The sequence below is a fragment of the Petaurus breviceps genome, unplaced genomic scaffold (assembly GCF_028583685.1).
Source record: "Petaurus breviceps papuanus isolate PSGF00001 unplaced genomic scaffold, PetGlider_PUasm1.0 90879, whole genome shotgun sequence".
NCBI classification, from domain to species: Eukaryota; Metazoa; Chordata; class Mammalia; order Diprotodontia; family Petauridae; genus Petaurus; species Petaurus breviceps.
In genome coordinates this window covers 11,180,546-11,201,701 of record NW_027187368.1, presented here as the reverse complement: position 1 = coordinate 11,201,701, position 21,156 = coordinate 11,180,546, and the positions used below count along the sequence as shown (strand labels likewise).

General features: G+C 39.5%; 1 protein-coding gene across 1 annotated transcript in view; it reads right to left on the bottom strand.

Moving 5' to 3' along the window:
- Positions 1 to 20,905, bottom strand: part of TNFSF8 (TNF superfamily member 8) — a 42,801-nt gene extending 21,896 nt beyond the window's left edge. The window contains exons 1-2 of the mRNA XM_069073969.1: positions 20,236 to 20,905; positions 8,080 to 8,122 (exon numbers count right to left, since the gene is read on the bottom strand). Of these exons, the coding sequence (XP_068930070.1) occupies positions 8,080 to 8,122; positions 20,236 to 20,433 (241 nt within the window). The 5' untranslated portion in view covers positions 20,434 to 20,905. The remainder of the gene's footprint in view (positions 1 to 8,079; positions 8,123 to 20,235) is intronic.
- Between the last annotated feature and the right edge of the window lie 251 nt (positions 20,906 to 21,156).

The following is a 21,156-nucleotide window of genomic DNA, read 5'->3' as shown; positions in this document are numbered from 1 at the left end:
TCTTTCTTTCTTTCTTTCTTTCTTTCTTTCTTTCTTTCTTTCTTTCTCTCTTTCTTTCTTTCTCTCTTTCTTTTTCTTCCTTTCTTTTAAAAATGTGTGATTCACTGAAATCAGCTGGTTTCTGAGAAACCCAAGGATGGGGAGAAAAGGATCTTTAAAGATTCATACTTCCTGAACTCAAATGGCAGCATCTATTTTTAACTTTTTTTAGATTTCTGTTCTGATACTTTTTCCCTCAGTTTCAGGGAAAAAAAACAAACTCCCCAACCACCCTTGTTTTAACCTTCTTGGGGGGGGGGTGATACTTGCCTACATAGAGTTAAAGGTGAGTTTGGTTGCCTGGAACTCATGGACTCCCTGGAAATTAGGATGTAAAAAAAAACTGAGAGCCATGGAGTGGAGCATAGAGAGAGTCAGAACTGTAGACTTGATCATGGAGAGGCCATGTACTAAGTCCATCCTACTAAGTCCCAACCTCTAGATCCAGGCCTATTGTATATTGACAGCCCAGATAGACTGATTCTGGGGCGATTGGGTATTGTGCCCAAGCTGGTTAAGCTCCAAGAAGCAATAAACAATTTCATTCTTCCTACCTCGTAGCCCAGCTTGAATATTGGGCCTATTGGATGAATATGACAAGTGTCCCTGAGTCCCACCATTTCAGCTTGTTGCTACTGAAGGGCATAGACATTGATAGAGGTCTCAGTCAAATAATTGGGAAATGAGATGATTGACTCTGGAGCCACACATTCTATTGGATAAAACACTTGCCTCCAAGAAACTATAGCCCTATGAGGAAAATGCTGGCAGACAGCATTTCCACCTAGATGCTAAAAATTGAGTTCAGTCAACAGATACTTTTTGAACACATGATGTATGCCCAGATCTATCCTAGAAGCTATGTGATTATAGGGATGGATATACAAGTTGGAAATGTGACTTCTGCCCTTTTTGGAATATGTACACATAGGCACACAGACACACACAAACAAAATTATAAAAGGAGAAAATTAAGTCTGGAAAAGGACCTTAGGGATCATCTCCTCCAATGTTCTCATTAATTAGACCTTGGAAGAGAGGGAAGAAGGTTGTCTCTTCAAATATCTCATAGTATCAGGATCAGTGTGTGAAAATTATAGAGAGTCAGGCTTTCCCTCAGAGATTTCCTAATAATTAGATCTGTCTAGATATGGACCAGACTGCCTCAAGAGACAATGAGCTTCTTGTTGCAAAATGTGTCCTGGGAGGAGCCTTTCCTTATTCTTCCCCACCTCTCACTGCTATCATTTGAGATGTAGTAGAGGGATGGGAGATGGGGCTATTCTTTTTGAAAAAGATCTAGTCCAACTCTGAGAATCCATAATTTAAAAAAAAAATTAAAAAGATGGATTACATGGTTTGGACTTTAAATGCTAGAGGAATTTAAAGAAGATACAGATCAAAAGGGAGTAGAATGGGTTCAAGAAGGCTTAATCAAAGAGATGCATCTTGAGTTGAACCTTGATATAGAAGTAAAGAGGAGTCTGGGTGTTTCATGTGGGGGTGGAAAGTATGAACAAAGATGATAAGGGGGGAAATGAGTATTAGTGCCTTTCTATCAGCATTACCTTATATTAATTTTGCACATAAAGAGTGTCCTAAAAGTCTCAATACAGCTTGACTACACTGAGACTTTTAGAACACCCTGAATTTTGAAAATGCTTATTTTCCACATACTTTTATGTTTATGTGCTGTTCTTTCTCTCCCCTCCCTTGCCTATCCTAGGCTAATTCTCCTCTGCTTCTTCCAATTTCATGGTCTTGTTTGATAGAGTGTAAAGAGCCCTGGATTTGGGATGGATGGAATGAATGGGCAGGGACTGTGTCATTTATGTCTTTCTAATCCCAGACTCTTGTATAGTAGTTGACACACGGTGGACAAAGACTGGACCTCTCATTTCACTGACACATAGAGAACTCTCTGAGGGAGAGTGCGAGGGAATTCCCTCTATCTATGCAGATGGGCACCTTTTGTGCAACTTACAATCTTAGGGAGTTGCCTGGAGCCCTGAGAGGTTAAATGATTTCTCTATGGTCATAGAACATGTATCTGAGGTGAGCCTTGAACCCAGGTCCTCGACTTTGAGACAGCTCTCTAGCCACCGTGCCATGCAATGCCCATGTAATAGGCACTTATTAATACTTATTGATTGATCCGACCCCTGTGCCAGGACCATAAAGAGGAGCCTGGCACATTGGAGTAGAAGGTAACCATTGGGGAGGAGGGGAAACCTGAATTGTCTGGAAGATGCTGTGCAGTCAATAACCACGGTTCAGCATCACTTCTGTCTTCAGCCTCTCGTTTCATTGGCAAATGTAATGAGTGAAGTGAGGAAGGTTCAGAGTTGGAGCAGCTCTAGACAGCTTTGTAAAAGCCTGTGGTTAAATTTTCAGTGTGAGCATTTATACCTCAGAATTCAGCCAATGCTACAGATCAAGGCTTGCTTTATCTTTTTTTTTGTCGTTGTTGTTGTCTAGACTTGGGAAAATTATGGAGATAATGTTAGGAATGTAGATTAAATATTTAAACCTGTCATATATTCATTCCCTGCCCCCTCCGGCCCCATATTATAGCATTTGGACTTTATTCTGTAGATAACTGTTAGCCATTGAAGGTTTTTGAGTTAGATAGTGCCATCATCAGAATTTCACAACTATCATCTCTGAGTATAATTTTCAAATATGCATTTTTGTCTCAAGTTTTGTTCCTACATTTTCACCTGAATATTCCAGGGCAACTTCAATCAGAATTTTTCTAAATAAAAGAGTTAAATTCATCATCTCATTCATGTTCCCTCCTTGCCCTAAAGTATCAAATCTTCTTCTTGGATTACTTAATTCTAACATTTTAATTGGGCCTGAACTAAGGTGGAGGCCCCGGAAATGGGATGTCAGAGAAAGGAGTAAGAAACATCAGAGGGGAAAAGTGGCTAGAAATTTGATGATTAAATGGATGTACATTTTTTTTCTGGGAGAGTCAGGTGGTAAACATTTACTGTATACCACTAGGAAGGATCATTCTTTGCTACTCACATTTCTGTAGAGCTGAGAGAGTCCTAGGAGCTGGACTTTCTCAGGGCAATAACTGGGAACATTTTAGCCATCTACTATATTTATGGAAAATCTAATACTCCAAGATCTGGAGATTCAAGCGAATCTATTTCTTAAAAAAAGCTTTCCTATTAGAAAAAAGATTTAATGAAAGAAATAGTGCTCTCTTGTCCCTCATTGTGACTTTGATATTAGACTGAATACTGAAGAGAAAGTTAAAGTAGTCTGGGATATAAGCCTTCAATTAACCTTCAAAAGCTCATTATTTCTAGTCTGCCAACAGATGATTTCAGGCCCATCTACCAGATCCTGCCATTGCACAAGTCAGGAATAATTGGGGTTCTGTAATGATACATCAGCCCTAGATCTGGCAGATAGATAATATGCTCTCTAGGTGTCAGGACCTGGAAGGGCCTAAGGTGCTGCTTTACAGTAATCTCATGTTTACCCTTGGCAGGGCAGGTTATATTAGTCCTATCCCAAGAGTAGTGGGAAAGGACGGTTTCTGGTCCCTATTAAGTTGGAAGGCAATGACTAGAGAGATGGATCTTCTGTTTTCCATTAAAAGACTCTATCCCTGTGCTATTTAAAGCTTCCCCATTGCTTTGGATACCACCAGGTGGTGTCTTTAATTCACTGAGGGAATGACCTTAAAGAAAACACAGCACTTTAGATTCAGAGGTGCTAGAATAACCCATCTTTTCTTGGAGAGCTTGAGGGGTCTTCAAGAGGAAGGTAGAATTAAGGTATCTAAGTATCTTTCCTATAAATATCTTATGGCCTTGGACTTAAATGCTGTATTAGGGCTTGACTTTATGCTCCAGGACTCACTTAGAGAAGGAAGTGTTTTGTGGTAGAGTGTTGATTTTGGAGTCAGAGGAATCCAAACTCTCCTTGCTACTTGTGTGACCTTGGGAAATTGATTAACCTTATCTGGGCTTAATTCTTCTATCTGTAAAATGAGGAGTTGTTCTGGATCAGAAATTCTTAATATTTCTTTACGTCACAGACTCCTTTTGCAATCTGTTATTTTTATGGACCCTTTCTCATATTAATGTTTTCAAATGTATAAAATAAAATACATAGGATTTTGAAGGAAATTGATTCTGTTGAAATGGTTAAAAAAACATCAAAACAAAACAAGTTCTCAAACTTCACTACAAGTTAATTCAATAATCAGAAAGAAACCCTAGGCATCCTCTGGGACCACTAGGTAGCCCAGTATAGTACTGGACTTGGACTCAGAAAGACTCATCTTTCTGAGTTCAAATCCAACCTCAGATATTCACTAACTAAATGACACTGGGCAAGTCACTTAACCCTGTTTGCCCCAGTTTCCTTCATCTGTAAAATGAGCTGGAGCAGGAAATGGCAAACCACTCCAGTATCTTTGCCAAGAAAATCCCAAATGGGGTCATGAAGAATCGAACAGAACTGAAACAACTTAACAATAACAATAACAATAACAATAACAAAGGCCTCTGTGGTCTAGAAGATCTTTCACGTTCCTTCCAGCTCTAACCTTTATATGTAATTTCCACTCTTCCACCCCTCTTTTTTTTCTCATTAATTGACTGTTTCTTCTACTTAGTTCCCCTGTCTGGGGACAATGGAAAGAGCATTGAATCTGGGGCCAGAAGGACTCAGAATCTTGCCTCTGACTATGTGATCTTGGGCAAGTCATTAGGATCAGTCTGTCCTTTGGAAAATTAACCAGTTGGATGAGTTGGAATCTGGAGTTCCTTCCATCTCAAGATCAGTGATCCCCCTCTGTAATGCAAATGGGTCAGACTAGACAATGTCTAAGGGTACCTTCTAGTCCTAACATTCTATTTTTTGTAGGTCCCTTTTAGCTCTAATATTCAATGTTCTAGGCATACTTCTAGGTCAGCATTCTGCATTCTAAAGTTTCTTCCAACTTTGACTTTTATATGTTCCTTTGAACTACAGCAACAATAATAATTGTAGACATTTATATACTGGTAAAGTGCTTTAGGAAAATATCTCATTTGCCTCCTCACAATAATTCCACTAGGTAGATGCCATAGGCTTTGCTGTTCTTGTGTTCAGAAGAGAAAATTAGATCAAATCAGATGGGTAAAAGATTTGTCACACAGCTAGCAACACAGATCCTTCATTACTTTAAATATCTCATGCTTTCTACTACATCACATTCCTCCTTCACTACTGATGCTCTAAGGTTCCTTCCAGCTCTGACATTCTGTGTTTTAAGACATTTTCTGGCTCTAAGATTCTATAAGCTATGAAAGGCAGCCCTGGAGAACTGACTTCAAATTCTTCCTCACAAGCCGCATTTTGCTGGTCAAGGCAAGCACCCTTTAGGACCCTCAATTTACATATCTCTTCAGTTAGAGAACTGGATTAAATAACATCTAAGGTCCCTTCCAGTTATAAACTTGTGATCCTATGGTCCCTCTGGGTTCTAACACTATATGCTTTAAGGCCCTTTCCATAACTTTCTATAATCCATGTTCTGACATTTATGTTCTAAGGTTCTTTCCAGCTCTTAGCTATCATGCTGTGGGGTTATTTTGGGCTCTAATAGTCTAAGATACCTATCAGCTTCCATAGTCTATTGCTTAATATCCTATGCTTTAAGACATTGGTATCAAACATGAGGCTGCCCACAATAATATTCCCAAGAGCAACCCAAACCAGATTAAAATGTAATTATTTTAATTAACTTAATTGTATCTTTTAACTTAATTACAAAATAAACAAAAATGTAATAGAACATAGATAATGTTAATATGTGGTTTTCTAAGTCTTCATTTATCACCTTCAGGGATCCTTATGTATGGTTTATTGGCCCCATTTCTTTTTTGAGTTTAACACCAGTAATTTAAGCTTTCTTTTACCTTTAGTGTTCTGTGATTCTACTAACTAGTATGCCTTTGCCTGGGGGCAGGGAAAGTGGAGGATCCTACTGGGACACAGAAATCCTTTCACTGCATATTTGGCTTCTGCTTTTTGTGGTTTTCCTGTAATGTTGGTTCATCACATTTCATCATCTTTTTTTTTTTTTCATATGAACAAAAACTCCTACCTCAGTTGAGGTGCTCAGTATTTGCTGTTTCTGAGTATTGTGTGGGCAGAAAATTTACATCAATGTGAAGGTCTAGGATTCCCTAGAGGGTTTTAAGTCTGTCCCCTGGCATTCCCGATGATGATTTTCTACTTTGAAAAGAGGCCTGGCAAGATCGAATGATGAGTTCACCATAGTGGGCTCCGTTGAGGGGTAAATCCCCTCTGTTCTGAGGCTTTGCAAAAAGGACAGTGCATTGCATATGCTTTTCTTGGATGAAACTATAGTAGATGAAAGATGTGCTTTCATTCTGTCTTGGATACATTTTTGGCTTTTTTCCTCTGTTTGTTAGTACATAGAGAAAGCATCCTTGGGGCTTAATGTTAAAATGGGATACCTCCTCATTTCCTCATCTATGTATCAGTGAGGTTTCTTGGGCCAAGAACTGACTGTAACTGCATCAAAAACACGGAAAGCCATGGAGCAAAAAAAAAAAAAATGGAATTTAAATCGCCTGGCAGAAACACAGACTTGGCATAATGAGATGAGGCCTAGTCCAGGAATAAGGAGAGTTAGGTGTCAAGTCTCCGGCACTATTATGAATGTACTTGACTAGGTCATATTAACTTTTGTTAGTTTTGGTTTTTTAATTTGTAAAATGAGATTAACAGTATTTCTCTATCTCAAAGGGTTGTTGTAAGGATAAAATGAAGCAATAGATATAGCATACTAAATTAATGTAACCTATTACTATTTTTATCTTTCTTTTGCAAAGGAGAGGCAGATTTGTCCTTGTGCTATTGAATTTATATTCTGGAAGAATTGCTATATTAGACATGATAAATTTGAACTGACTACTTCAAGGGGCTTCTGGACACTGGTGGAGAAATAGCTTCCTTATATAAAAGAGTATTTGGAATAAAGCAACATTACTCAAGTCACCCTCTGGCTAGTGGGTCCTGTAATTTTAATACCTTTGGCAGAACAATAAAACTGGTGAGATCTGATGTTGGCATTGTCTCATTTCTCCCACTCCTGGTTCTTGACCTCTTTCTCTAGGGTACCCCACCACAATACTCCACCAAGACCTCTCCTGGTCCCCATATTCTACCCTCCACCCCCAAATTTTAGCTGATCTCTGTCTCTATCTTGTATATTTGTAGTTATTTGTGTATTTTCTAATCCTTTGGAATTCAAGCTTGGTGCAGGAAGAGACCATGTTCTTGCAATTTCCTTATATCCTTCTCACTTGGTACATACTAAGAAATTAAGAAATGCTTTAGTAACGGACGGTCTGTCACTTTCTTAGGGTCTTGGTCTTGCCTTGAAAAGCTAACAACTAACTGTTGGAGAAACTTCCATTCTAAGAGGCTAATGACAAGAAATATTTGTGTTTTAATAACTGGTATATGGAGACAGTATCTTAAAGCCCAGAATATCAGAGGAGGAAGGAGACTTATTGATGATCTAACCCACCTCTTTCATTTTACAGCACAGGAAAGTGAGGCCCAGAGGCAAACTCAGGAATCAAACATTGATTTTCTGATTCTAGATTCAGTCTCTTCACTAGAATTGGCTCTTAGTGGGGCAGCTACATGGTGCAGTGAATAGAGCACTGGCCCTGGAGTCAGGAGAACCTGAGTTCAAATCCGGCCTCAGATACTTAACATAAAAACTAGCTGTGTGACCCTGGGCAAGTCACTTAACCCTAATTGCCCTCCAAAAATAAAAAAAAAAAAAAAGAAATGGCTCTTAGTGGAAGCCATTACTCTTTGGCCCCTCAAGTTCCACCCTAAGCATAGAAGAAGGCCAGGCTCTGACCAAGCTATACCAGGATGTGGGTTTGTTGAGGACTTTCACTTTTTCGCTTCTGACAGTAAAGCAACAAAGTTTTATAATAAGTCAAGCAACTGAAACATTCATTATTAATTTCAAAATCTTACCTCCTATAAGGGGGGATTTGTCAGGTGACTGCGGGATGGGTTCCTGAAGGAAGAAAAGAAGCCAGGAATGAAGAATGCCATTCAAACTTAATATTACATGCTTCCTTTAAAATACTGTATCTTGTTTCAATGTGTTTTCTCCTCCTGACATGCATCCTTTGATAGGAATATGCTCATGCTTTTGGGCAACCAGGAGATTTCAGACTGATCAAGTGCTTTTATATCAGGCTGTCCCATTTGGCCTCCACTAACATCCTTCATTGATGCCTTGTGTTTCAGAGGTGACTGACTGTGAGGTCAAAGATGCTGAGTTAATGGGACACAAGCTCTGATATGTTGGCAAGAATCTGAATGTAAGCAGAGCTGACATGAACAATTTGGGGACTTAGGCCAGGCAGTAGAATATATGTCCTGGACCTGCAATGGCCTCAAATCTATTTTATAATTCATAATGTAAAGATATTACAAGAAATATTTAAGACCTTTAGTTGAGCTAGAAAGGTGAGCCCCAAGACCCATAACAGACACCTTAGGATACCAAACCACTGGGAGAAAGTTTAGTTCTTCACGAGAGGAAACCTCCAGCATCAACCCCTTGTGGGAGTCCTGGGGACACTCAACCTTAGACTTCTGGGGTAAATAGGGCTGAGTTGGATAGAGAAGGAGCTTACCTGGGGAGGTGTATGTATGCAGAGAGTAAATGGACTGTCTCTTAACTTCCAGTTTTACTTGCTTATTGTAGCTAAGTACATAATAAGCTGGGTTTTTTTTCCCCATGTAGCTGAATTAGTATAAGTGCTATCAAAATGAAAATACAAAACATTTAAAACTGGTAGGATCTTTTCAACTTTGTACTCTCTAAAATTTTGGTGAAATCAATTCAATTCAGAAAGTCCTATTGTATACCTAATATGTACAGGACACTGTGTTCAGATCTGAGGGTTAATCTGTTACTCCTCTCAGGACTGTTTGCTTTTGAATGAGGAAGGGCCTTTCGGAGGCACAGCCATATGGTTCTGTAAAGAGTTCCTAGAAGGGATCACAAGCTTCATGGCTCTGCCACTGATTCACTTTGCTTATGATTTAGGCAAGTTGATGACACTTTAAATGCTTCCCGGATGTAGCCCAAGTGTGAGCTGGGCATTTGTTCTCAGGATCAGCACAGCTAGGTTCAAGGATGCTTATCACTAGCAAGGTAGCCAGATTAGAATATGGATTTTTTTTAACCTTGTCAACTCTTAACGAATTCACAGAATCACAAAAACTCAGAGTGGAAAGAAATCTCAGAGGCAATGTAGTCTAATCTTGACCTGAATGGGACTCGTTCTTTAAAATCCCCAAGGGGGTACCTAGCCTCTTTTAGAAGACCTCTCTCTGATTTGGAGAAACTCGCCATAGGTCATTCCACTTCTGGATAGCAAGTGCTCAGATTCTTACTCTGATGCCTTGAAAGTTCCAGTTTTTAATGAATGTAGGTACTCTACTAACAACACAGCCTGTGACTTAGCAAGACATTGACAAACTGGAGGATGGCCAGAGGATTTTTTCCCTCTTGCTTCAAGCCTAAATTAGCCTCTCTACAACTCAAGTCCTGGTTCAGTATGTAGTTCTGCCATCTACAACCAAGCAGAATTAAAGAATCTTTCTTTGCCCTGATAGCCCTTCAAATATTGAAAGATAATTATCACTGTGCTGTTCCCTAATCTCTACCCTTACAGCCACGGCATTCTTTTCTTTTCCTCTGATGCTTAATGACCGGTATAGCCTTGGACAAACAAAGCACTTTGCCTCCCCCAGTCTCAGTTTTTTCATATACAAAATGAAAAGGTTTGGCTCCATGGCTTTTAAGGTCACTTTCCAGCCCTAGATCTACAACCCTATGAACACAAAATATCCCCATGTCCTTCAACTAGTCCCCACATGGATTGTAGGTCTAGAACTGAAAGGGACTTCAGTGAGTTTCCTTAATGTCCTAGTCACTTTTCTCTGGCCATACTCCAATTTGTCACTGTCTCTACTAAGTAGTGATCTTCATTGGTGGAGAGAAGTAACCACATGGGTCCAAATCTGAATCTTTCAACATAAACTGAAAATCCTGTTGGGTCCTTCCCATATGAGATTCATTAATTAGAGATATAAAGCCTTTCTTGTGGCTGAATTAAGCACAGCTTGCCATCAAAAAAGAAAAGATAATATTTGGTAAGGGAAGTTTGGGATTTAGAATCTGAGGTTGTCAAACATTCCTAGTACTTGAAAGGAAATGAGGCAGAGATACCAGGTGGTATCTCCTGGGAGGGAGAATCATTTAGGAAAAGAGGATCCTCATAGAATTTGACTATAGCTCTCTTGCTGTTCCTGACTGTGCCAATTAGACACTCCCTGCCTAGGATGGTATCTTAAACACCAATCAGAAATTACTAAAAAAGACTAAAGTAAGCCATTTTCTTCAAATATTTGAAGGGCTGTCCTATAGAGGAGGGGGTTGTCTTGTTCTGTGTAACTCCAATAGGTAGAACTAGTACCATTGAGCAATAAGTTATAGGTCCACCATACAAATGGATGGTCTTTCTGAAAAATCAAAGATTTCCTGTAATGCAATGGAGCCTCCTGCCCCAATGCTGTGAAAATGAAAAACTTTGAAAGACTTAAGAATTCTCATCAATGTAATGACCAGTCATGATTCCAGAGGACTAATAATGAAGAATGCTACCTATCTTCTGAAAACCAGGTAATAGCCTTAAAATCCAGAATAAGACACACTTTTTTGGACATTGCCAATGGAGGATGATTTTTTTTTTGCTTGACGATGCATATTTGTTGTAAGTTTTTTGTTTTCCTTTTTTTTCCTTTCAAATTAGGGGATCTGGGAAGGAGAGAAAAAATAAAAATAAATTTAAAAAAATAAATAAAAATACAAGAAAGCCTTCTAGCAGATGTTGGATGACCTGAGTATGAAGGTAGATTTGCAGGACAGCCTCTTCTAACTCTGAGGCTGTGATTTCATGAGTCCTCCTTACTACACCTTAGTCTTCTTATCCACAAAATATAGTCAGGAGAGAAAAATGTTGACTAGATGGCCTTTGAGGTCCCTTAGAGAGTCTATGATTTTATGAACTAACTTCACCAACTGGTGGATTTCTTTCTGGAAGTCCTCGGAAGCAACAAGTGGGTGATGTTATAAGCAGCTGACATTTCATTTTTACTAGTGCACTGGAGTGGGTAGACAATGAATGAAATTCTAGCTAATTTCTAGACACTTAATCAGTTAACTTCTCATTTAGCTACTCTGTGTCCTATTATTTCCTCAGGATCCTGCTCTTTGATTTCAAAAATGCTAGTTTGTTCTCTGATAAATTATTCATTTGTAAGGTGCTAATGATGGAGAAAATAAGTTCAATTCAATCCAGAAAGTCCTATTGTATAGCTAATATGTACAGGACACTGTGTTCAGATTTGAGAGTTAATCTGTTATTCCTCTCAGGGCTGTTTGCTTTTGAATGAGGAAGGGCCTTTTGGAGGCACAGTCATGTGGTTTATTAAAGACTTTGCAGAAGGGATCACAAGCTTCATGGCTCTGCCACTGATTCACTTTGTGTATGACTTAAGGCAAGTTCATGACACCTCAAATCCTTCTCAGCTCTAGATCATAAGGTTCTATGACCTTCTAGCTGGTGCCTCTCTGTCCACACCCATAAAACAAAGCATCTTGACCAGATGATCTCTGAAGGTCCTTCCAGTTCTACTAAGTCCATGTTCTGTGTCTAACATTCTGTAGTCTAAGGTTTGATCCAACTCTAACATTTTATGATTCAAGTTATTTTCATTGAAATAAAATGAAAGCCAGGATCTTTTGAGATCTCCCCAGTCCCTCCTTGGTGTGCACTCATTGGTGAAGGTGCATGACCTGATTCTACAGAATTGTTTTTCATTAAAGAAGGAAGGGAAGGAAATGATCCCAAATCCAGAGACCTGAGTTCAAATATAATTATTGTTGTTCAGTTGTTTTGGTCATGTCTGACTCCCCATTTAGAGTTTTCTTAGCAAAGATACTGGAATAATTTGCCATTTTCTTCTCCAGCTCATTTTACAGATGAGGAAACTGAGGCAAACAGGATTAAGCGACTTGCTATGGGTCACACAGTGGTGAGTATCTGAGGCCAGATTTGAACTCGGGTCTTCATGATTTGAGGCCTGGTGCTCTATCTACTGTGCCACCTAGCTCACATTTTATAACTCTTAAAGGTGCTATGAGGTAGGCAGTGTGCAGTGTGAATATTCTAATTCTTATTTTATATGTGGGAAAATTGAGGCTCAAAGAGATTTGAATGGTTTACTCAGGGTCACACGATATTTTCAGACCCAGGCCTCCTGACTCCCAACTCCACTCTTATTCTAAACTAGCAAGTAAATTGTCTCTTCCCTTCTCTGGGTCTCAGTTTTCTCCTCTGAAAAAATGAAGGGATGGGTTAGAAGGTCTCTAAGGACACTACTGAAGTTAGCACTATGTTCTTTCTACCATCTTTAGGACAAAAGCAAATAGACTGTCTGGGAATTTTGCCCTGGTAGCTAATTTTATAAGAGCATGGTTGTTGACTCATTAGGTGTAATAGTTCAAAGTATATGTAATTTGAAACAGAGTCAATTTCTTTAAGTTCCTCCCATCCCCTCACTTTTGGTAGACTTTTAGGGGGTGAATTAGGGTACAATGTCATGTTCTGAAGTCCTTGAGAGGGGAGGGGACATGAAGAATGCATGTGATTCAGTCTCTTGCCTAAAGGAAGTTCTAACTGATAAAAATGAAAAGGTCAAAGGCCATCCCATGCATTCTCTTGTTCTGTTCAGGATCAATTGGACCAATGGTCATCGTTCTTTTCCTGAAGATAGTAACAGCTCACTCTAATATAGTCCTTTAATGTTAATAAAATATAACAGAACTGGGATGTTGGTAATGCAAGTGTTTTTCCCCAGTTTTACAGATGAGCAAACTAAGCCTTAGGGAGATGAAGTGATTTCCCACAATCACATTGTAAGTCTTTGAATTAAGATCTTCAGGGAAGGGGGAAGGAACGAGCGTTTGGTAAGTGCCTGCTTTGTGCCAGGCACTATGCTATGTGGTTTATCAGTATTACCTCATCTGATCCTCACAACAATCCTGTGATATAGGAGAGATTATTATCCTCATTTTCCAAATGAGGAAACTGAGGCAGACAGAGGTTAAGTGACTTGCTCAAAGTCATGCATCTGAGGCTGGATTTGAACTCAGGACTTCCTGACTGCAGGCTCAGCAGTCTATTCATGGAGACACTGAGCTGCTTCTAGGATAAATGAAGGAATGGATTAAGGCTTTATTTTTTGTGTTCAATACTCATGTTTAATCACAGTGGTGAAGAATACTAGTATCATGAATGACTATATATGGAAGGGACCTTAGAACCTAATGTGTAGAATATTAGACCTGCTAAAAATGAAATAAAACAAAACCTTTGCAATTTTCTGGTTGAACCCCCTCACTTTTCAGATGAAGAACCAAGCTCCGGAGAAGGCAAATGATTTACTCAGGGCCACACAGCATACTACAGCCAGAACAATCACTAGCATAGGTTGCCTTTGTTTTAGTGATATACTTCATTCATCCCTTGGGACTACAGGAGATGATGCTCAGAAGCTATTATATCAGGGTTCCCTCTGGGGCTTCCCTTCGAGTCTTATTCTGAAATCTTATGTAGTGCAACAGCACTGTAATGACCAGAGTGCAAATGGAGCTTTATCCAGGGTCTCAACATTTGGTGGCAGAGCAAGGGGAAACACTTCTGTCTTCAGTGCCACCATAGCCCCTGACCCTTGACTGATAGTACTCCAGCATCATGTGCTGTGATTACTCCTATCACCTTCTCAGGTCCCATGGCTGTGGTGCCCTACTCCTGAAGTCACCTTAAACCCCAACCTCTTCCTGGGGAGGCTGTACTCTCCGCAAGACAGTCACTCCAGAAGCTTGCCTGTCCCCTGCCTGCTCCTCTCCCTCCTCCCTCCAAACTAAATTTGCCCCAACTACAGTTCTGGCTAGTTATAGCTCTGCAGTGTGATATAATATTTAGAATCAGAGGACCTGGGTTCAAATGCTGGATCCATTCCTTACTGCCTATGTGACTTTGATCAAGTCACTTAACCTCTTTGGGCCTCGGTTTCCTTAACTGCAAAAGTGAGAGAGTTGAACTAAACGAAGGTCCATTCCAACTCTATTTCTATTTTTAGCAATAATACTGCAATAGCTTGGCTCAGTATCTCCAATTGCAGAAAGAAACAATTAGAGTCAAATGCTTCCTTTTTTGATGAGAGTTGAATTAGACAATCAAATGTAGCCACTGATTATAGGAGATGTCATAGAGTATACAGGCCTAACCTCCTTCCTGTCCATCCTTACCTAATAATAATGATAATAATATGATGCTATTTAAGATTTACAAAGTACTTTCTATACATTATCTTGTCTGATCCTTACAAATGTGAGACAGGTACAATTATTAGCTTCATTTTATAGATGAAATGCTATAGAGTTTAGGGTTGTACTTTGATATATAAACATGACTTTTTAGGGCCTAGGCTCTTCTGAAAAGAACAGCTTGTGTTTGGAACCCATGTTCTAATGGTTGATGCTTATTCTACGTGGGGTATAGTTAGTGTCACTGAAAAATGTTGTGAAAGTGTGATGCAAAGGAAAGAGCTCTGGAATGGGAGCAGGGCAACAATTATTCTTATTACTAGACAGTTTGGGATCTCTGTGATGAATGGATTCAGCCCTCTGTGACCAGAATAATTTGAATTAGTTTCATTAAAGAAAATGCTAACTGGATTATACAAAGAAAAAAAGTTGTTTAGAGTCAGCATTTAAAAACCATTGCAAAATAAGAAAATCAGTACCCCTCTGCCAGCTTTAGCCTAATAATAATCTTTCCTTCCTTCTATCCAAAGGAAAAACTATGGAGCAAGTATAGGAAGAGCCCAGATGCATCTGTAGGAGACAATGCAGTTCTTTGGTGTATCATGACCTCTTTAAGGGCACCCTAGGAACCATGCAGCCATGGCTTTCCCTAGTATGTACTATCCAAGGTAGAGGCTGTGTTCCCCCTGCCAGCAGCTAATTGGCTATTGTTCATTCTTCATTCCATTCAGGTAAGGTCCTGGATGGTGGAGAGAAGCATAGTGATAACTTTGGCAGTGTCCTTAGAGGCCTTCTAGCCCATCCCTTCATTTTTCAGAGGGGGAAACTGAGGCCCAGAGAAGGGAAGGGACAGTTTACTCACTAGTTTAGGAGAAGAGAGGAGTTGGGAGGCTTGGGTTGGAGAATGCTCACACTGTACACTGCCTACCTCATAGTGTTGTCCTGAGGAAAGTGCTTAGTAAACCTTAAAGTGCTATAAAAATGAGAACTATTATAATTTGAAATCAGGGGGCGGCCAGGTAGCAGAGCGAGTAAGAGCACCGGCTCTAGTGTCGGGATGACCTGGGATCGAATCTGGGCTCAGACACTTAGCACACATCCAGAAACACCTGGCCGTGTAACCTTAAGCAAGTTACTTAACCCCAATTGCTTAGGGGCAGCCAGCTGGTGCAGTAAGAGCACTGGCCCCAGAGTTGGGATGACCTGGGATCGAATCTGGCCTCTGATACTTAGCACCACACCCAGAAATAACTGGCCATGTAACCTTGAACAAGTTACTTAATCCTTCCCCCCCCAAAATAATAATAATAATTTGAAATCAGGTCTCTAGATTTGATACTGTATTTTATCCCTACTCTGTCTCCCCCATCAGGAAATTGGTTTCTCTCTCAGTCTTTTGCAATCAATTGCTCTGGCTTTTTGTAACTGCCTGCCTTTCCATCAATATTTCTTTTTTTTTTCTCCAGGTCAAACTTCCTGTTTACAGCAACCTCTTTCTCTGGGTCAATATCTCTGTCTCTGACAATCTCTATCTCTCTCATACTTTCCTCATTTGCTTACCTCTCTCTCTCTCTCTCTCTCTCTCTCTCTCTCTCTCTCTCTCTCTCTTCCTCTTTTCCTCCCACTTCCCCCCTTCTCTCTTTATCACTTGCAAATAGTCATACTTTTTTTTAAAATTAGTAGTCTTTTCCAATCAAAAATCTCCCTTCTCACCCCTGTCCATGGATCAAAGGAATAAGTGCTATTGTTATTTGATAGCAACTCAGGGGACATGGGGCAGTTTTTTGGTCCTAGTTCAGGAAGACCATTCCTTATCAATGTCACATTGTTTAATAGGAGCATAACCTTGGATTGTGGATGGGTTGGATTCACTATTTACATAGCTGAGGTTAGCTCTGCTCTTAAGGTAGATTCATTGGGGGGTTCATTGAAGGGATTATATTGCTCACTTCCACCAGTTCTTATGGACAAAGTAAAATGTCTACCTGGATACTTTTCTCTCTGTCTAAGCCTCTTCCTCAATGGGAATAGTATATAGTACAATGGATTTTAGCATTATAGGTCCAGTGTATTTTCAGGAAATCTTTTCTATACTTTTCTTTTATAGGTGTTCCCTCCCTTGTCCTGAATACATACCCTACTAGATTATGTAATGAATACATCATTGGTTAATTACCCAATTACCCATGATTACACTTTTTTGGAAAGCTTATTCAAATACTACCATTTCAAGTTTTAATTCCTCTATATGGTTTTTCCTGACCTCTTTAGCTCATGTTGCAGATTTCTCCCTCCTCTGGACCCCTCAAGAAATTGGTGTTGTGAATTTGACTCCCTGCGTACATTACTAAGGGTATTGTTACCTATATACATTATCTGTATAGTTAGGCATGTACATGACCCATTTTTTCTGTTAGTCTGTAAGCACCTGAATGACCCTTTCAAGTCTGGCATGACCTTATGGCATTGTCCGTCCAAGAGCCCTTCAGTCTAAAGCAGGTAAAACTTATCTGGGAAGGAAATAAAAATGTGCCCAGTCATGTAATCAGTTTTTCTAATTCATTTATACTTCCAATTAGAAAGGTCAACTTTAGGAAGAGAGGGCACAAGGTTTGATTTAAAAGCATTTCTACTGCTTTGCTTGCTGGGAAATAACCATACTCAATAAATGGCCCAACTCTATTGAAGTAAATAGAAGAACAAAAGTTTACAATGGGTTCAAAATGAGAATTTATAATGGGGTAAAAGAGTACCACACTAGATAAGGTGACCTGGGGTCACCATTAAATGTTGTATTGCCCCCTGAGCTCTGGTTTCGATGTCTTTAAAATTATCAAGTCAAATCTTTAAGACTGCTTTCTACCCTAACCTTCAGTGTCCTAAAGTACCTTCCAACTCTAACATTCTGTGTTCTAAGTTCCTTTGTAACTCTAAAATTCTACATCCTAGCATTCCTTCCAGTTCCAACATTCTATATCCTTATATTTTATGTTCTAAGGTCTCTTTTCAGCTATAAGACTCCTACCAACTTAGTCCCTATGTCAAAAATATTTTTAAGAATTATTTTTGGCTACTATATTCCCTGATTGCTCTTCATTTGCCTCTCTGATTTTATTAGATGAACTTTATATGTATATCTATATCTACATGTACATATATTTGTGTATATGTGTACGTGGATACACATACTCACACACACAGCGGCCATGGCTCAGGAAGGAAGCCATACTATGGTATTTGAGGGCATTGGCCCATTTGGATGCATATATCCCCGGGTAAAAGTTCCCTCTCAACAACTGCCTGGTTATTTACATTGTTATTATGACATAACATCTGGGCCCACTAGTAAAATATAGTATTGTGTGTGTAAGCTATGAAAAAAGATTACTTAAGGACTACTTCAATTTTCTTGTTGTAGCCATTGATGTATGAGGATAGACATTAATTACTTATTCCACAATTGATCAATAACCTATATAATTAGAGTATTTCAAAAGCTTCAATACAAAAAAAATCTGCTTTAAAAGTAAAAATAATGCGTTGTTTCCTTACAGATTGGAATCAAACTTTATTTGGGATTGGCTAACACCTTTAAACAAGCCAGATACATTAAAATCGATTATTGAAATGAGTTTTTGCATCTAGCTTGGACTCCTGACACTCAAAAACTAACAATGTAGCATGGCCACAGGCAATTGATTTTTAAGAAACTTTCAGTCCTTTGTCCTGAATGGCGGTGAAATGTCTGGCCACTTGTGTTATCATGTGTTGCCCAATAAAACTAGAACATTTCATAAAACTCAAAATTACCTCAACAGCATTCTAAAATGATGAACTATGTAGCACGTTATGATGACCATGCTGTGGTTTGCTTTGATTTAGTTTTATCAATACTAACAGAATGTACTTTAGAAAATTCCTTTATAAGAATCATGCTTTGGACTCATAGTTTGTAACTTTTTCCTTCTGGCTTTTTCTCTGTTGTTAATAACATTTGGCCCCCACTTTAGTGGTTAGTGTCCTTCCCCCCCCCCATCACTTTTTATAGATAGCTATATACATACATGTTATCTTTCCCTACTAGACTGTAAACTTTTCTGGAATAAGGACTGTTTAACTCTTACCTTTGTTATTTCACTTACTAGTACAGTGTGTTCTCATACATAGTAGGAGCTTATTAAATGATTGCGGATTTTATAATTCCATAGTAGTTGTGGTCGTAGTAGTAGACCACAATTATGTAGTATCCTAGGGTTTACAAAGCCCTTTCCTCAAAGCCCTCTGAGGTAAGGCAAATATTTCTTCTCCCTAGAGGGGATTTTTCTCTAAATATTCTTAGGACTTGATGACCCCTAAAGTCTCTTCCCATTTTGAGAGTCTGTGATTCCTATTTTATAGATGAGAAGACTGAGGCTCCAAGAGACTAAATAATTTGTCTATACTTACCTAGATGCTAAGTGTGGGAACCTTAGTCCCTTTGACTGAAATGAAATATGAACTCTAAACTAAGAGTCTGCAGATCCTGGTTATAATTCTGGCTTTCACATGAATAAGTTATTTGGCCTTGGGCAAGTTACTTTTAGTATCTAACTTTTGGTTTCCTTATTTGTAAAATGAGGAGGTTGAACCAGGTAATCTTTAAAGTCTTTTCTCGTCCGAATATTTCAAGGTTTGAACATTCCATATTTCAATAGCTTTTCTGGCTTTAACATTCTCTCTTCTAAGTAGAAGGAAACGGAGGTCATTATGGCAAGGTCATTTGAGCCCTCAAATTGCATAGTACTGGTACTACTACATAGTATAACTTTCACTACCACCATTGATAATTGGAATGTTTTGAGGAAGTCTTGAGGGAACATTCCCTCTACTTTGTTGTTGAGAAGCACTTTTTTTTTTTTGCAGGGGGGGTGGGGTCTGGATGTGGTGGGGAGGACAGGGGAGCTTTCAAGGATGAGCTTAAAGTGAGCCTTCCAGATAACCCTTTTCACTCTAATATGGTCCAACATGAAGCATTCATGTAATGCCTTTTGTCCACCTCAACTCTCAGGGGTGTCTTTGCCTATCTTCCCTATCAATGTGACCAATGGCATCTAACTTCTCTGTCTTGCAGGTTCCTATCAATAAAGTAGAGGGAACCTCACCCCAATATCTGTACAGCTTCTCTCACAGAGTTATTGTAAAGAAAATACCTTAACATGACAGAGAAAAATGGGAGTAATTAGTATTTTTGCCCCAACAATTCATTCTTGGCTTACCTCCTTAGAGAAGAATCAACTTTTGGATTTAGCATTTGGAACATTTAAATGGGACTTACTTTGCACTTGAGGGCCAAGTCTTTGGAGCAGAAGACAAGTGTATGATTAGGATATCATGTTGACTGCACTCATTGCTTCCTGCCATGATATGAGCTCTATGTCTAGACCTTTTTTTAAAAAGCTGACTTAAAACCTCACTTCCACCATGCACTTGTTGTTGTCTGTTCTATGGGCTCCTCTCCCTTAACTCTCTGAAACATTTGAGGAACTACCCAAAAAAAGTGTGCCCCTGCCAAACAAATGATTTAGCCAGAGTCTGGTTCCTCTTTTCTCTCTTGAGTTGTTACTGTTTATCTCAAATAATTTATTGGGTTTTTCAAAGAATACCTCCAGGAAGAACAAAACACAACAAAACAAAACATAAGTTAAGACAGGAAGGGGGAGAGGATGCCATTGACTTACCTTCTTCTGAACTACTAAGACCATTATAGTCGCCAGAGTAAAGATGAGACACAGAACCAGGGTTGTTGTGGTGAAATAAAAGTAAGTCCGGCTAGTGGCCCTGAGCTGGCTTGTGACTGTGCCTTCAGATACATTCATGTCTGATTCAAGAGAAGCATTCATTTGGTGGAGGGACGTTTGCCGTGGTACAGAAGACATTCTTTATATACCGCCACCCTCCACCTCACACCTAATCACCCTTGATCTGTTGAAACTCACAAGCCATCTCTGTTCCAAGTAGGATTTTCCCCCTTCATCCTGGATCATGTGACCTGGAAAAAAATCTTCACTGTTTGTCGGATGAAGAAAGACTTCTCTGGGGGCGTGAAGTGAAAGGCAGCAGGCAATGGGAGAAAGAGATTCATTTTCTTGCCAAGGATTTTGTTGCTGGTCGTCCGGTGAGCTACATTGAAGGGGTCTGATGTCAGAAGGCGAGTGGGAAGCAAGCTCACCCCCGGCTCCCTTTGTGTGTGAAATTGTGTGCACTGCCTTATGTTTCACTTATAGTCACCTGTGGTGGCAGCTGAGCGCTTCAGCTAATGCTTTCTTCTCTCAGAGAGTCATTTCTGTGTGGTGTTCTCCACTTAAAAGTGTTACCTACCCAGAAAAGCCCACATCTGTTTGAGGATCAGGAAGACTGGATTCCACAGTGGAAAGGTTCTTGGGCAAGTTATTTCCCCTGGCCTCAGTTTTCTTATCTGTAAAATGATGGGACAGAATAAGATGGTCTCTAAGGTTCCTTTTAGATATAAATTTTGTTATCCTATAACTCAAATGAATTAGTTTTACTAATATTAGCGCTCTCTCTCTTCCCCTCCCTCCTCCTCCTCCTCCTTCTCTCTCTCTCTCTCTCTCTCTCTCTCTCTCTCTCTCTCTCTCTCT